At 43.4% G+C, this 17,176-nt stretch overlaps 1 protein-coding gene across 8 annotated transcripts in view; it reads right to left on the reverse strand.

Moving 5' to 3' along the window:
* Positions 1-979: 979 nt before the first annotated feature.
* KCNMB2 (potassium calcium-activated channel subfamily M regulatory beta subunit 2) overlaps positions 980-17,176 on the reverse strand; it is a 318,635-nt gene continuing 302,438 nt past the window's right edge. For all 8 annotated transcript variants that reach the window (XM_081911380.1, XM_081911382.1, XM_081911377.1 and 5 more), the window contains exons 4-5: positions 14,382-14,577; positions 980-4,237 (exon numbers count right to left, since the gene is read on the reverse strand). In XM_081911380.1, coding sequence (XP_081767506.1) covers positions 3,953-4,237; positions 14,382-14,577 — 481 coding nt within the window. In that variant the 3' untranslated portion in view covers positions 980-3,952. The remainder of the gene's footprint in view (positions 4,238-14,381; positions 14,578-17,176) is intronic.

The following is a 17,176-nucleotide window of genomic DNA, read 5'->3' on the forward strand; positions in this document are numbered from 1 at the left end:
GCTACCTATCTGTAAATGGGCTTTGAAGACGCTCAAACTCAGAACGAAAGGGAGAAACTTGCTAAGAGGAAGGCACGCTTGGCAAACCCTCACCGTGATCAACTCCTGCCCGGAAACCAATTTCCCCACTGTGGAAGGACGTGTGGATCCAGAATTGGCCTCCATAGTCACTTACAGACTCACTGTTAAAACCATGTTCATGGAAGACAATCCCTTGGTTGGGCTGGGGAAATGCGACTGCACTCTTACAAACTCTGGTAGGGTTGCCACATTTCGTTAAGTGAATATCCGAACACAAAAGTTGCTGAGCTATGGGTTTTGAGCTATCTTTAATGAAATTCGCCAAAATCTACATTACCGACATGGGCTGCCATATGTCCGGATTTCCACAATTTCTGCCCAGACGCCATTTGCGAGGGCTGAATTCTGGACGTATGGCAACCCTACACTCTGGGTATATGGTTTGGGTTTAGAAGATGCGACTGCGTTCAATGAGTCTTGCTCACAGATTGTTGCACAAGACTGCATAGGAGGGCAGTACCAATTACTAAGAAGACTTTGCCTCAAATTTTCCCAGGTATGTATGAAAGACAGTAAGAGAGGCTAATCGTAGGCTGAATTTTGCTGGGATTTTGCTGGGAACATAGAACATGGGTAGGCAAACAAAGGTCCGGGGGTCGGATCAGGCCCAGTCATCTTCTAAACCCAGCCCACGGACGGTCTGGGAATCACTGTGTTTTTACATGAGTAGAATGTGTGATTTTATTTCAAATGCATCTCTGGGTTATCTGTGGGTCATAGGAATTTGCTCATTTTCTCTCTCCCCAAAATATAGTCTGGCCCCCCACAAAGTCTTAGGGACAGTGGACCAGCCCACGGCTGAAAAAGCTTGCTGACCCCTGACATAGATCCTACAAAATGGGGTTTTTGGGGGGCATGGGGAGGGAAGAAAAAAAAGAGGCCATTTCTGATTGCCAAGCATATTGAAATCTCAAAGGTTTAATTGAATAATTTTTGTACCAAATCACACAGTTTTGAAGTCCTGATTACACGCCCCAGGAATTTATTTGCCTGAGAAAAAAAGCTGCATTATGGATTACAAGATCAAAGATTAATTTCACTGCTGCAGACTTCAATTGTACAGCTCAGACGACACTTGAACAGTTCATAGAGTCTTGCAACACCATAAAGTCCCCCCCCCCAACGTTACATTATTGGAGAGGTGGCAGAGGAGGGGGGAGAAGTACGCGGAGAATGGACGACCTGGACAGATAAAATGTGCTTTCTCCTTTTGGCAAAAAAAAAAAAGGAAAAAAAGTTAACCTTTGCTTCCAATACACATATAAATAGTTCCTTTTAAAAAATTCTATGGTAATTTTAGGGGATGATTGGTGAATACCTCACATTCTGCCTTTTAGGCGTTCCATGACCTGAACCTGACAAGATTGCCTTTTGAGTATAATCTAACAAAAATTGTGAATACTATTTGTAATCCCACAGAGAATGGGTGGAAAAATTCATTGCAAGTTTTGCCTTGCTCACCTTTCCCATTTATCCCTATGGCATATTGGGCTTCAACATTGACCCTCAAAACTGCCCCAAACTGATATTCCTCTTTTTTCTCTTCCATTTTGTGACTTCCACTCCTCCCAGTATCTGATGAGTTGTCACCTACTCACATTTTACTCATGCTTTACTCAGACCCACTCCACCTAACACCTTTCCACCTTCATATGGTGGCTTGGATCTTTTGCCTGCTGTGTGGCTATTCTCTGGCTCTTAGTACCACCAAATCTACCACCTTTTCTTTTCAAGCGCTTGTACCAAAGCGGAGCTTGGAACAACAGAAACAAGACCTGCTACTACCACTTGCAAAGTGTCTCCTTAGGCAGCCGCTTAGTGTTCCCTAGTGGTAATGCATACCTCAGAGCACGTACATAGGGTGCTTCCAGACTGTCCCTCTTTTCGGGTGGGATTCAATCGTATGTTGGGAAATTCCGGTTGTGTAATCAAACTTGGTCTGGAGATCTTGCACTTCATCAGATTTTTTTGTGATAAGTAAAGTGATGGGACAATGCAGCAGAAAGTGGGGGGTACCATTTGCCTTGACACAATGTTGTCTAACCCCTCCAAGAAAATCAGAATGCACAATAAATAGCTCATCTGGAAGCAGCTATGATTTATGCATGTTCCTGGTTCTGCAGCCTTACCGCAATTCAGTAAATCGTGTGAATTTCATCCCCTCCCTGCCCAATATGCCCTTGAATTTTTATTTGGCTGTGTACTGGTTAAAAAAGCCCACTTCTCTAGGAATAATATTATTTGCTACCCATTCTCTTTACTAGCCTCTCAAATTGAAGGATATTTTGCAAGAATGGTTACAACCACATTCTTACGCCACTTTAAATCCCGCAAAGAATCATGGGAGCTGTAGTCTGCTATGGGCACTGACCTCATAGACCTACAGTTCTCAGCACCCTTAACAAACAACAGTTCCCAGGATTCTCCTTGACTGTTAAAGTTGTATAAGAGAGCTTTAAGTTTATGGTGTAGATGTGACCTAAGTTTTATCTGAGTGGAAATGCCACTGTGAACGGCCTCTAAGACTCCCCCCGCCCCTGACGCTGCTCTTCTTAGTGACAGGCATATCCAGGTTTGGACATTACGAAATACAAGAAGGGCACTTCTCACTTTCAGTTAATAAAAGAAATAATAAAATATAACATATTGGTATTACAATACACCACTAGTTTTAATATATGTTTTTGTCCTCTTGTCTAGTATTCTTTTTTTTTCCTTTTTCTTTTAAATATACAGTAAAAAAATCTAAAATAGTTGGAAGTAAAAAATGAAAAAATAGCTGACTATGGGTTGTATTTTTGTTTTTGTTTTAGTTCTTCTTTACAGTGATATGGTAGCAAATACAAGGAAAAAAACCACAGAGAATAAACTTGTACGGAAAGTGTTTTCTGGTCCCATCTCTGCCAACAGGGCTCAGGCTGGAGTCGGAGATGAATGAAGTCGACGGGTGTAGTAGATTAATGCGATTTGTGGGGTTTGCTTTTTTGGCTATAGCTTTGGTAGAGAATGATCTGTGGGTCCAAGATATTGCAAATAAATGTCTAAAACATTGGAAGGGAAAGCTTAACCCTGAGCATGAAGCCAACATGGAGACAATTGCTCTGATCCAGAACTTTGAGGGTCCCCCGCCCTCTCCCTGCAATCCAGAAGAAAGTAAGTTCTGTTCACATCCCAAGAAAATCAACCATGGCTAAAATGTCCTAAAGATTTTAGCGGTGGTGAAGTTTGATCTCTGGGTCAGGGCCTGGATGTATAGAGGATGCACACCCTGACTTCCTGCTAATGTGTGGCTGCCCTTTGACCTTGGTTTAGGAGGCAGCTGGAGATACCACATTTCTGAATCCATCTTAGTTCAGCCAGACAAATCAACCCTCTCTCCCCGTCCTCCAAATTTCCTTCTACTCCCCAAGCCTCTGCAGCCTGAAGTGGAACTTAAGCAGTTCACATGAACACGCACGCAGCAATGTAATACATCCCTCCAGAATGGGTTTGCAACAAAATGGTGATGCGTTTCATCGACAAGGCTTGGCAAATGGGTCACACTGAGCCCTATTTTGGCTGTAGAAAAAGAAAGGAGAAAGGAAGAAAAAGGGAAAAGAAAAAAGAAAGAAGTACCGATTTTGCAGCGTAAACCAAGATTATGTAGACGGCCAACGCAAATGGCGATTCCTTCTCCCATCACCTGCATAATAACAGCATCACGTTTGCATATAGAACAGCCTTTTTTCATTATTGCTCTACTTCATAAAAAATATAAGGAACTTAGAACAGACGTACACGTTACAAACTTAAGGTTCTTTGGTGAAGAATGAAAAAAAAACAACAACAGTATTTCAGCTGTCAATCCATCCCGGAAGCGAGCCGGCTGCTTCTATCTGTTGATCCTTTGGATCCTTTCACAGAGGAGGGACAGATACTGGGTCAACTTGACCATGGCAACGATAGCAAGCCCTCCTATCATCATACAAGTTGGCCAAAAGAGGGAGTGGAACAGCACGTTGGAGCTGTAGAGTTTGGTTAGCAATACATTCTTTTGAATGCCTTCGGGGTCATAGTAACAGGAGAAGTGCTGGTACTTTCTGAAGTTCTCCATGACGACATTCACCAGGGACAGAGACTCTTCAAAGTTCTTGCCACACTTGGGTATATATGAGCACTGTCGGAGGGGGAGAAAGACAAATGAGATAAAAGACAGTATGCATCCCTGGCCAAACCGAACGCTTGTGAATATGTATATACACCCATACATTTAAAATACAAATATGGTTTCCCTCAAAGAATGGATCTGTACTGTATTTACTTAGCTTTGACCAATCAGTCAAGAATCGTGCATGGAGGCACATGTCGCTCCCCCCTAGGGAAGATTTACAAGATCCCTTTTTGGATATTACAGAAGTATGAAAACAGGAAGCAACACTCACATTTCCTGCTTCGGCATCGCTTGTGACTTACAATGTAAATATTCCAACAAACTGGCTTGATTATTTGAAAAGAAAACAAATCCAATTTTTTTTTAAGCTCCCCGAGCCCTTAGCAATCAAAAGTAGAGAAAAGCAAAGCGTAGCAGCTGAAACAGCTGGAGTCTAGACCAGAATCTGGGTACTGGGCTGCAAAACTCGGAGAAATATATATACTGTTCCATCTCTGCTGGAAATCTAAGTGCTTTCTCTTGCCTTTGGGATTGGTGTGATCAATGAACTGAAAAGGCTGTGCAGGTTTTGTGTTGACCTTCTGAGGCTTGGTAGTGCAGACCTTCTGGGACACAAGTCTCACTCTTTCCCCAGCAGTTTCAGTAATACCACCGGCTCCGAGATGGCTTGGAGGTGGGGGGAAAGTGACAACAGGTACCCCAAGGGACCCATGCTAAGTCCCAGACTCTTGATTCCTGCTTTCATTACTTTGGTGCACACAGCTGTATTCTCAGCCTGTGGAACAGATGGCACCTCGTCAAGCCAAACAGCTGGAAGTAACCATCAGCTATTGTTGCCTGCCACTGGCAAGAGCACCTCACCGTTTATGTTTACCTTGTTATAGTAGGAAGAAAAGAGGTAAAACTCGGGTTAAATTGCACAGTGTTTGGGCTCACGTCTTGAGGAGCAGAGCCCCCAAGCCTGGATGCCCTGAGATAAGGGCGTCGGGTGCACTGGGTTACCATAGCAACACCCGCGAGGTTGAGCGTATGACTTGCTGAGTCATTCGCGCCCTCATTGGTTCAGGAAATAGGCCTACGTGTAAAGATGGGGATCCCGGTCTCTGGGGCATTACTTTCATTATATGATGTCTTGTCCACGTTCTGCTGTCCTGTTGCATGCCCTCCTGCCCTGTTTGCTGTCAGGGTTTGATTCTGAATCTGTGAGAGGCCGTGATTTTTACACAATAGCGTGAGTTATCATTGCGATAGTGTTAGTGAATCTCTCCGCACATATGTATCTCTACTTCAAAAACCAGAAGAACTGTATTTAGTGGATAATAGTGGTTGCCTTTGTCTTTTGTCTGGAAACAATAAATGCTTTGTTACTTTGAACTATTTCCTCCCTTAACTGGGGACTCTGGAAGAAGCTGTTCAGCTGGGAGCAGGAAATCTCTGGAAGACTCTGCCGGGGATTCACATAGTCTTCTGATACATCACCCTGGTTGAGGTGTGGTGAATTACCAACAGACTTCCACAAGTCACCAGCAAATCTCGACATTGCTAGGCGGGCTAAGTGGGGTGGCCCAATGGGACCATATGCCACTGGTTCTGAAAGAGCTGCAGTGGCTGCCATTGAGCTACCAGACCCAGTTGTATATACCGGCATACAGAGCCCTCAGTGGCTTGGTACCCAAGTACCTAAAGATTGTCTTCACCAATATCAACCATCTCAAATTCTGTGATCGGCAGGTGAGGCCTTGTCAGCAGGTCTTGACTCATGACAGGGCCTTCTCAGTGGTGGTTCTGATTTGTGGAATGCCGTCCCTCGTGAAGCAGCTTATATAAATAATGTAAGTTACATAATTTTGCTGAAGCAGAAAGCAAAACAAATATTGCACCGTAGTTTTTAGTGGAAGATGAATGGAAACAGTGCTGTATATGATGCACGCAGCGCAGAATGGAAAACAATGGCTTTTTACATCCCTAAGTGTTAACACTTGGGGAAATGAGTTACTGCTGGTGCTAAGAGGAGGTGCAACATGGGATACTTCCAAGTGGTCCAGGGTCTCTCACATTCCTTGGCATCATGGGAAGAAACAACACTGCAGTCACTCCTATCCACACCAGGAAAACATGAATACTGTGCTTTACTGGTGTTGTGATGGCCTCCCAGAGATTAGTGGAAACAATTTATTTCTCCTTATTCTGCCTAAAAGTAGAATGAAAGTAGGAAGCATCTCCATCATTCTGGTCGGCTTCAGAACAACGTTGCATGATGATCAGAGCAGTAACCTTCTTCTCACATCAGTGGTGGAGAACCTGCATTGCTGGACACTACTCCTACCACCCCAGGTCATTGGCCAGGCTGTTTGGGGCTGATGGGATTGGAATCCAACAATATCTGGAGAGCCTCAGGTTCCCCACTCCTGGTTTCCTGGCAGAGAGAAAAGCAGCAGCCACTAGGTTCTGGTGTTGCCACTACCAGAACCTCAAACTACACAGTGGTGGAAGTGAAAAAGGTCAGTCAGAGACCAGGATCTGGCTTCAGGAAATCATTTGCCGCCCACCATCTCCCTGAGTCCTCAGATTTCATCTGAAAGTTTTTGTAAAAAGATCTTGCAGTTGAGCCTTATGCATGATTCATAGGAAGCTTATGATGGATGAAGTTTGCCCACTGTTTGGCAGTGCGTCTAAATAAACATGATCAGCCTGCCCTTCATTTTCATTAAATAACAACAGGCTTCTGGAAGCAGGTAAGGAGCGAGAAAACAACAATTAAAAGTTATTTGTTCATTGGGGAGCATCACCACTTTGCCTCTCAAGTCCATTCTGAGATCTAAAAGTGCAGTGTAAGTAACTTAGTAGGGAGCTAGACTAACCATTTGGTGTGACAGATCTAGGATCCAGTTCTTTGTTTAGAAATTAAAAGGACGTGACCAGAGACCAATGATTATACCATGATCACACTTAGTGAAGGCTGGGTGGGGGGGGGGCGCTGCAGTTCAACGGTAAAGTATTTGCTTTGCATGCAATAGCTTAGTTGGTTAGAGTGTGGTGCTGACAATGCCAAGATTGCGGGTTCGATCCCTGTCTCCTCCATATCGGCATATTCCTGCATTGCAGGGGGTTGGACGAGATGATCCTCAGGGTCTCATCCAACTTGATAATTCTATGATTCTATGCAGAAGGTCCTAGATAGGCATCTCCAGATAGGGCTGTAAATACTCTGACTGTAACCTTGAAGAGCCACTGAGAGTCAGTGTGGACAATACTGAGCGACAACTCAGTATAAGGCAGGTTTCTATGCTCCTAAGGTCAATGAAGGCTGATCCATTTGAGCAAATGGGACACTGCCCCACCAAATTCAAGCTGCCCTCAGCCAGACCCCACCTGCCTGCCTTCTTACTTACAACCAGAGCAGGGAGTGGCCCTGTTAGCCAGCTTCCTCCTCCTTAGTATACATACACACACGCACACATTTTTATTGATTTTTTAACATATCAGTTCCAACAGTCATACAACATATCTTCTCATCTTATGCAATGTTTTAGACTTCCGTCAACACCTCTGATGATTTTCCACTCTTTATCACTTATTCTGCATTTCTTAATTTCTATATTGCATTTAATTGTCCTTAGCTAATAATTCTTTTCATAGTCTTTCTTGTAATATTTCAGATAATTCACCTTAAAAAACTTCTTGCAATCTTACTATCGTAATCTGTTCATCACAATTCCTTTTCAAATAGTTCATATATTTACTCCAGTCTTCTAAGAATCTCTGATCCCGAAGGTTTCAAATCCTTCCTGTTAATTTATCTAATTCTGCATAGCCCATTCCTCCTCCTTAGTTTCAGTGTTGCATGGCATGGAGAAATTGGATAGAGAATTATTATTATTATTCCTCTCACATAACACTGGAACACATGGAGGCCTAATGAAGCCGAATGTTGGAAGATTCAGGGCAGATGAAAGAAAGGATTCACACAATTATGGAACTCACGCAGTGATGCTCGCCAACTTCCAAGACTTTAAAAGAGGATTGGAGGACAAAATCATGAAGGGAAAGGCTATCAATGGTGATTAGCCAGGATGGTTACGCTCTGCCTTCATGGTCGGAAGCAGTAATGCTTCTGAATGCCACAGGAGGGAAGACAACTCATGTTCTTGGGTCTTGCTTGATGAATTCCCACAGGCACCTGGTTGGTCACTGTGAGAACAAGGTGCTGGACTAGGTGGGTCATTGGCCTGAGACAGCAGGCTCTTCCTATGCCTTTGCAGAACTCAACAGGGAGGAAGATGGGGACAAAACTGGAAATTAGTTGGCTCCACCTGCCATGGGCTCTAGCTCTAACTACCTGCTGCCTTACTAGTTCAAGAAAAAAGCACACCAAGAACTGTAGGGATATAATGGAGTGGGGAGTGGGGTCCGGAGGGAGCAGGCAGCCTGCACTTGTGACCCTGGGGTGCAGGGCACAACCCCCCCCAGACAAGCCACAGCTGTCTGTACATCGTTTCCTCTGTCTGACCTTTTGCGGTCTCAGGCGGTGTCCTGTCTGTAACCTTTGTCCCTGAGACCTTTTGTCTCCTTCGTCATACACTATGCAAGGGGAAAATGATGCGGTGGAAACAGGTGCCAAAATAACTTTGTACCACCCTACGATCTCGGGACAGAAGATGTGTAAAGGTTACAGCCCAAAATGTATCTGCCTAGCTTGCATATTTGTCTCAATAAAAGGAGGCTCCACAGGACTGACCGGCAGCTCGCTTCAGCTCACCTGTGCACAGCTCACCTGATGATCAACCCCCAGTCTTGTGCCTTCCTTCAAAGAACTGTGGCCAATATAAGTTTCAATAGTGGGAGTGGTCCCTACTCGCAAATCAATAGTCAATTGTAACAAAAACTAACCCATTCAAAAGTATGTATTCTGACAAGGATTACAAACTTGAATAGAGATTACAAACTCACACAGAGATTACAAACTCAAATTCATAAGGATATGTATAACACAATAATTCATTACAGTATTAGAGATAAGAGTTTATGAGTAGAGATAAGTTCATGTTAGTCCATAGTCAGATTTGATGTGAAGATCTTAGTTTCAATCACTGAGCAGAAGTTAGAAGTCAATTTTGGATCAGAAACCAGGAAAGGGCCTTATTTCAATGTACTCACCTTCATCAGCTAATTTTTAAGGGGTCGTGTAAGTTTGAAGAATTCGTATAAAGATATCCTGTTATTTTCTACGTTTCTCAGAGATAACAACTAAGTGTGGGTAGATCAATGTGTATCTTGAGCTTTTCTGTGCCTTACTAGTTCAGCCACTTAAGATACATGCACGATGGGTGGAGGAGAGTGGTTCAAGGGCACACCAGGCCTGGAGTTTGAGTAACCATGCCCAGAAAAATTGGAAGTCAACAACAGCATGGTTGTGTCCTGGTTGCTGCTAGGAACTTCTTTGGGTACGGAGCTTGTCTCGCCTCTGAGATGAACATGGAACATCTCTGCCTAGAGCGGATTTGCTGAAGGACTCGGCAAGAGTATTTTAAATTCCATTCTAGGTCAAGAAGTCAAGCATTACCATCAAGCGATGTTGCATTAACAAAACTGATTTGGGATTCAGTTTGCACAATGGTATGTCAGAGGGCGGGATGGGGAACGATAAAGGAGAGGAAGCCCTAGAGAGGCAATCATAACCAGTAAAAACAGCCTTGAGTCAAGCAAGCATTAACTGTACCTGCATTAGATTAAGAGGAAGCAGCAGCTGGGGGGATTTAAGTGTGAATAAAAACAGGCAGAAACTCTTTGAGATTTCAAGAGCTAATGTAGCATAGCAGCTAAGGGCCAAACCAGACATTGCAGGCAGCCATGGGTAACTTTTATCTGACACATTAAAAAGCCCTTAAAGGAGCCTGGTACTGGGAGGTGATAAGCTTGGCAGATGGAATGGCATAATTGCTATTTAACCATTTCCTGTCTAGCTGTTTTTCTGCTAACAATTGCTCCCGTGGTGTTTGTGTGAGTGTGAAATACAGATGTTTTTAAAGCAGCAGCAGCAACAACAGCAACTAAACACGAGAACTACCATTGTTGTTTATCCAATCCTGTAATCCTTGCATAACTGAACATCTTATTCTGCACCAAGCACCACCAAAGCTAATTAAACTGCCATAACATCCTTTTGCACTCTTGTCTTTAAATAGTTGCAAACTCCAGAGTTTGGGGTTTTTACATCATGCCCAACCTCCCCCTCTGCACTCCCTGGCTGCCTCTTTAGCTGTTTTTCTTAACATCTAGCCCAGAGAAGGGTAAGTTGGCCCTGAAACTCTTCCCTAACCGGCTTGTGGGTGGGGCTTGCCCTGCTCCAAGCTGGTGGTGCCACAGTTATGCCAATGGCCTTTAGCCAACCAGCAGCGTGGCAAGGTTGGGGGTATTTATTTGGCAGTGCGACGTAGGGACCTCCTTTTGCTTTGTGCTGCCAAACACCCACCCACCCACCTGTTAATTAGGTCGTGTTTGGCCTTGCTTTGGACTTCGGTTGGTCTCCTGTTTTGGAATGGCGACCGGGTAGGATTTTTTTCCAACATGGCAGATTGGCTGTGGCCACATGGTTTTTGCCTACCTCTTAGCAATCGTCACAACTTTGCAAGGTTTGGCATTGGTTTAGGGGAATGTGGGGAGGTGCGGTGTGGCCGTCACCTGCCCCTCCATTGAATAGGGTATTCCATTAAAGGAATCCGGGGGTCTGGATCTCGTCCGAAGCCCAGAGAGGGGCTAGGGCCATGCCAGGACCCCCGGGAATCTCAGGGGTGAGCACCAGTCAATATCCCCCGAGATCCCCCGGCTGGTTGTTTACCCTTCCAGGCTTCCTGCAGGGTGGGGCAGGAGCCAGATATAGTCTGATACCAATGTCTAAGCCAGTACCAGTCACATTTGTGTATTTTAATAAAGTTGTGGCCAAAAATTGCCCATTAACATTTAAACTAAATTTTGTCTCCACTGTGTCTTTATTTCCATGGGGGATGGGTTTTGGGGCTTGAAGCAGAATGCAAAAGCCTGCTCACTATTTTGTGCCATTTTAGTTGGTACAAAAAGAAAGGTCTTATTTTGGATTCTGCCACTCGCCATTGGAGCAATGCTGTGGATTAATATTGGCTATATTGAGACCTCTGGTTTGGTTGCATCCAGTGTGGGATGGAGAGATAGAGTGTCAGGCATGCAGAGGCTTAAAAATAAAAAAGGCCCCCTCTCTGAACCACCTTTTTTCTTCTTTTTTCAGGCCAAGATCTACGTCCTGTCTCTACAATGGCATAACGATGGGCATTTTGAAGAATGAAAAACCGCAAGCGTTTTCTCTGCCTCCCTCGGTGCAGTGTGCAAAGTCCCAGAAAATGCCACTGCTGCTTCAGCAGCGGGTGGGTGGGAATAGCTGGTAGACAGGCATTGTTCTGTATGTTCCCCTTGACAGCACACAGTCCCCAAGGTGGGTTTACCCCTTTCAATTCCCTACACAAGGTATAACCACATTTTATCCAGTGCTAAAATACCGCTGTATTGAGCAATGGGGAAAGAACTGCTGTTTGAGCCAAAAATGGAAAATTATTACATTTTTATCCCACCCTTCACCTGGGATATCCAAGCATACTTTGTTCTTTTCAGTGCTCCCCCCCCCCGAAAAATAGGTGCCGGAACTTACCATGAAGCTCTTACAATAAGTCGCCAGGCGACTTGAGGCAGCTCTGAAAAGATGCTGGTTTGACAACAGCTGCATTCACCACCCGTAGAGGTGCTAAAAACTATGGCAAGATGCCTCCCTGGCTGGTTTGGGGGCTGCTCCTGGTTCTGGTGCAGGTCAAATAAATGCACCCCCTCCCTCGTTCTGTTAGATTCAGGCAGGTGGCTAGGATAGCTTGGAGGGCCCTCGTGCAAATTTGCACAAATGCAATGGTAGAGGCCTGGTTGGAAAGCCAAAAGCCCATCACTGTTTCTCTGGGAAAAATTTGGAACAACGACCTAAAATTCACAGCATGTTATTCTTTGAAGGAGAACTACCTGAAAATGATTTATAGATGGTATTTAATTCCAAACAGACTTGCTAAAATGTATAAGTCCAAATCAGATAAGTGCTGGAGATGTAATGAGGTTGAGGGTTTTATCATATGTGGTGGACTTGTAAAAGGGTATTGGGAAATGATATATAATGAATTGAAAAAAATGTTTAAAAGTACCTTTCGAGAAACAAAATAAAACCAGAGTCCTTTTTGTTGGGGATAATTCAGAGGGAAATTCCCAGGTGTCAAAAAAGACTATTTATGTATGCTACTACGGCAGCCTGTGTTTTGTTAGCCCAAAATGGAAAACGAGTGAGGTCCCAACTGAAGAAGAATGACAATAATATGTGCAGCTTGCAGATTTAACATGCAGAATAAGAGAACAAGAAGAATGTACATTTAAAGAAGACTGGAAAATGTTTACTGAATATATGAGTGAAAATTGTGTTCATTTAAAAATGCTGGTAGCATTAAGATAAATTCAACAGTGTAAATAAGTTTTGATGGATGTAACAATGGATTCCTGAGTGGTTTAGTTCATGTAAAATATGCAGGGATGTATGGTATGCAAAATGAACCATGGAAAGAGAAGAAGGGAAGTCACTGATATTTTAATCAATGGTGGTTTAAACGAATATTTTGAAAATTTAATAATATCAACATCTATATATCCCATCACACACACACACACACACACACACACACACACACACACAGCCTGTAGCTTGACCAATCACAGCTAGGAGCAGCTAGGATCTAGGTGGAGTCATAGATCTAAAAAAAAGTGTAGACTTGCACACGCTGGCTGGCTTCCATTTTGACATGAAATGTTCGTTTTGGGTTTTTCAGAAGAATGTAAAGGAAAGAAACGGGGGGGGGGGGGGCGCACCACCAGTCCTCAATGGTGCCCACCTGAGAGGTGCCAGAACTGCACTCTGGTGCGCTTTGGCTGAAGGAAAGCACTGGTTCTTCCTCCTCCCTTGTTTTATTCTCACAACAATCCTGTAAGGCAGGCGGAGTGGCAGTGACTGGCCTAATGCACTCAGGAAGCTTCACGCACTGGCTGTAGATGCTGAAGCTGCTGCAATGACTGAAGAGCAGCTGCACTCTCATTGAAAAACGGGTCGAAACAATTGCCTAGAAAGGCCTGAAGCATCGCGGCGCCTCCGTGTGTGCTTGCTGTGGGGCAGACCTCCTGCTGTGCCAGTGGAACATCACAAAACAGGCTGTTAACCCAACGTTTGTTATCCTGGCGTTTGCAATTATACATCTGCCAGCAATTATGGGGATCTGGGCTCTGGTATCTGATTTCACCCTATCTTGGGCAATTAAATCTCTATGTAACAAGGACCGCTGCATCTCTGAGTGCCTGGGTATAGATAATGAATAGATACATTTGCCTGAACATCATCCACGCAGAGTCGAAGGACCTGCCGTGCCCCTTTACACAAAGACAGAAAAACAGCCATCTGGAGAGAGAGAGAGAGATGCACATTACAGAACGGCGCTGTGATGTGCAGGTAATGTGGCATTGGTACGGATGTACTTGCCGTCCGGCAGGCAGCGTTCTACACACAAATATATACTCTCTGCATTGTAAAGCTTGTTCTCTTTTTAGTATGGAAGGAAATAGGGCTGTAGCTTGGCGTCAGAGCACATGTTCTGTATGCCAGAGGTCCCAGGCTTTATCTTGGCATCCCTTGGCAGTGCTGGGCAGTGGTGTAGCGTGGGGGGTGCAGGGGGGCCAGCCGCACCGGGCGCAACATCTGGGGGTTAGGGTTAGGGGGCGCAAATCCACGGGTTAGGGGGTACAAATTACTTGCCTTGCCCCGGGTGCTGACAACCCACGCTACGCCACTGGTGCTGGGAAAAACTGCAGCCCGGAACCTGTAGAGCTGTTGTCAGTCAATATAAACCAGGGATGGGGGTCCTGTGGCCCTCCAGATGTTGAAGGGCTCCAGTTCCTAACACCTCAAGCCAGCATGGTCAATGGTCAGGATTAATGGGCCTTGCAGTCCAACAACATCTGGAAGACCAGAGGTTCTCCAGCTTCCCTGCTTAGCAAATATCGAGTCCATTTGCACTGAAAATGGACGGGCAATTGGATTTGTTCTTACCTCAGAATTAATTTTCATTGTCTCTTCTGTGTGGTAAAGCAAGCACTTTTGCCCCGAAGACGATACGTTGACGTAGACTTGCAAGCACGGGTACTGAGAGGTTTTCAAGCAGTCTGGACCGCAGCTGAACGAGCAGTTGAAGGTTTCTGTGATGGAGATGTTGAGGAGCGTGCACTGTGTTTCTGCTGTCCAAACACTGGCCAGGAAAGAGGGAATAAGAGAATTTGGACAGAGAAAAGGCTTTTTAAAAGGTTGGAATACTGCAAAATTCCATGGCCAGATTGCTCACCAGAACCAGATAGTTTGAGCATGTAACACCACGGGCAGCCAATTAGTTTCTGGGCTGAATTAAAAGTACTGGTGTTGACCTATTATATATGACTTTTGCCATTAAATAATCTATAGCCTGTTAAAGGGGTGGGGACTGTTATTATGTTTATTTTTATTTTTATGCTGTCTATTACTATTGCAACTATTACAGTGGTACCTCGGTTTTTGAATGTAATCCATTCAGGACCAGTCCAGGACATTTAGTAGGGTTGCCATATTCCTCAAAGTGAAAATCAGGAGAAAATTGTTTAGTTTTTGTTTTTGTTTGGTGGGGGGGGGGGAGTCAAAGTTGTTGATGACATTTTGTTGCCTGTTTCCCGGACGTGGTCTGGGAAAACCTGAGGCGAACCACAAAATGGCAATTAGATAGGTAAATAAGGCTGAGAAAAGAGCCACCAAAATGAAGTTTTTCTCCTTCCCTAGATGGCTTGAAAAGAGGATTGGAAAAACTATTGGAGGAGAGGAAGGTTAGCAATGGCTTCCAGTTGGAGGCAGCTATGCTTCTGAATGCCAGTTGCTGGAAACCACAGAGGGAAAGGGCTCTTGTGCTCAATTCCTGATGGCAGGTTTCCCACAGGCATCTCGTTGACCACTGTGAGAACAGGATGCTAGACCAGATGGGCCATTATGGGCTTAATCCAGTGGGCTCTTCTTATGTTATTTAATACAATTTTACCAGATTTTCCCCTCTTGGTTTTGTCTGCTTCATTCAAGTGTGTCTGCTTATGACAGGTTTCTGCTAAACATTCACAGGTGTTTAGGATGTCTGTCTGTCTGTCTGTCTCTCCTCTCTCTATCTATCTATCTATCTATCTATCTATCTATCTATCTATCTATCTATCTATCTATCTATCTATCTATCATCTATCTATCTCTATCATCTGTCTATCTATCTATCTATCTATCTATCTATCTATCTATCTATCTATCTATCTATCTATCTATCTATCTATCATCTCTATCATCTGTCTGTCTGTCTATCTATCTATCTATCTATCTATCTATCTATCTATCATCATCTGTCTATATCTGTCTATCATCTACCAATCTAATCTATCATCTGTCTATCATCTATCTATATCTATATCTATATCTATATCTATATCATCTATCTATCTATCTATCTATCTATCTATCTATCTATCTATCTATCATCTATCTATCTATCATCTATCAATCTATCATCTATCTATATCTATCTATCTATATCTATCATCTATCTATCTATCTATCTATCTATCTATCTATCTATCTATCATCTATCTATCTATCTATCTATCTATCTATCTATCTATCTATCTATCTATCATCTATCTATCTATCATCTATCTATCTATCTATCTATCTATCTATCTATCTATCTATCATCTATCTATCTATCTACCTATCTATCATCTATCTATCTATCTATCTATCTATCTATCTATCTATCATCTATCTATCTATCTATCTATCTATCTATCTATCTATCTATCTATCATCTATCTATCTATCTATCTATCTATCTATCTATCTATCATCTATCTATCATCTATCTATCTATCTATCTATCTATCTATCTATCTATCTATCTATCTATCTATCTATATCTAGCTATCCATCTATCCATCTATCTATCATCTATACCTATCTATATCTATCTATCTATCTATCTATCTATCTATCTATCTATCTATCATCTATCTATCTATCTATCTATCTATCTATCTATCTATCTATCATCTATCTATCTATCTATCTGTCATCTATCTATCCATCATCTATCTATCTATCTATCTATCTATCTATCTATCTATCTATCTATCTATCTATCTATCATCATCTATCTATCATCTATCTATCTATCATCTATCTATCTATCTATCTATCTATCTATCTATCTATCTATCTATCTATCTATCATCTATCTATCTACGCAAAGTGATTTCATGCTCTTTATTCAGCTCATAGTGGTGAGGAGGAATGAATGAATGTCCCCTCAAAGTATCTGCTTTATATACATTATTTACACAATGGGCTGCACATGATTGGCTAATTCTGGAATTCTACTGTAAGCCAATCAGGTTGTGGATTCACTGCTATCTGGAGCATGATTGGGTGGTTCCTGCTAACCAATCATACTGCTGCATTGTTCTAGGACCAATCAGACTGCTGCATTCTGAATCCTATTGTTCTAGGACCAATCAGACTGCTGCCTTTTGGAGCCTATTGTTCTAGGACCAATCAGACTGCTGCAGTTTGGATCCTATTCAACTCAGTACATAACACCCCTCCCCTCTAAGTTCCAGTCCTGCCCGGGAGGTCGCATTCATAGTCCTCAAGGTACGCCGGCGGCCTACGTGTGCGTTGCGGCCTGGGGTGTTCCCTGGTCCGGGGTTCAGGTTCTGGCTCGTGTTCCAAGGATGCTGGCTGTGATGGGGCTGTTTGGTCTGGTGCAACCGGCTCGCTCAGTCGTGGTTCTGGTT

Source organism: Podarcis melisellensis (genome assembly GCF_964234715.1).
Source record: "Podarcis melisellensis genome assembly, chromosome: 5".
NCBI lineage: Eukaryota > Metazoa > Chordata > Lepidosauria > Squamata > Lacertidae > Podarcis > Podarcis melisellensis.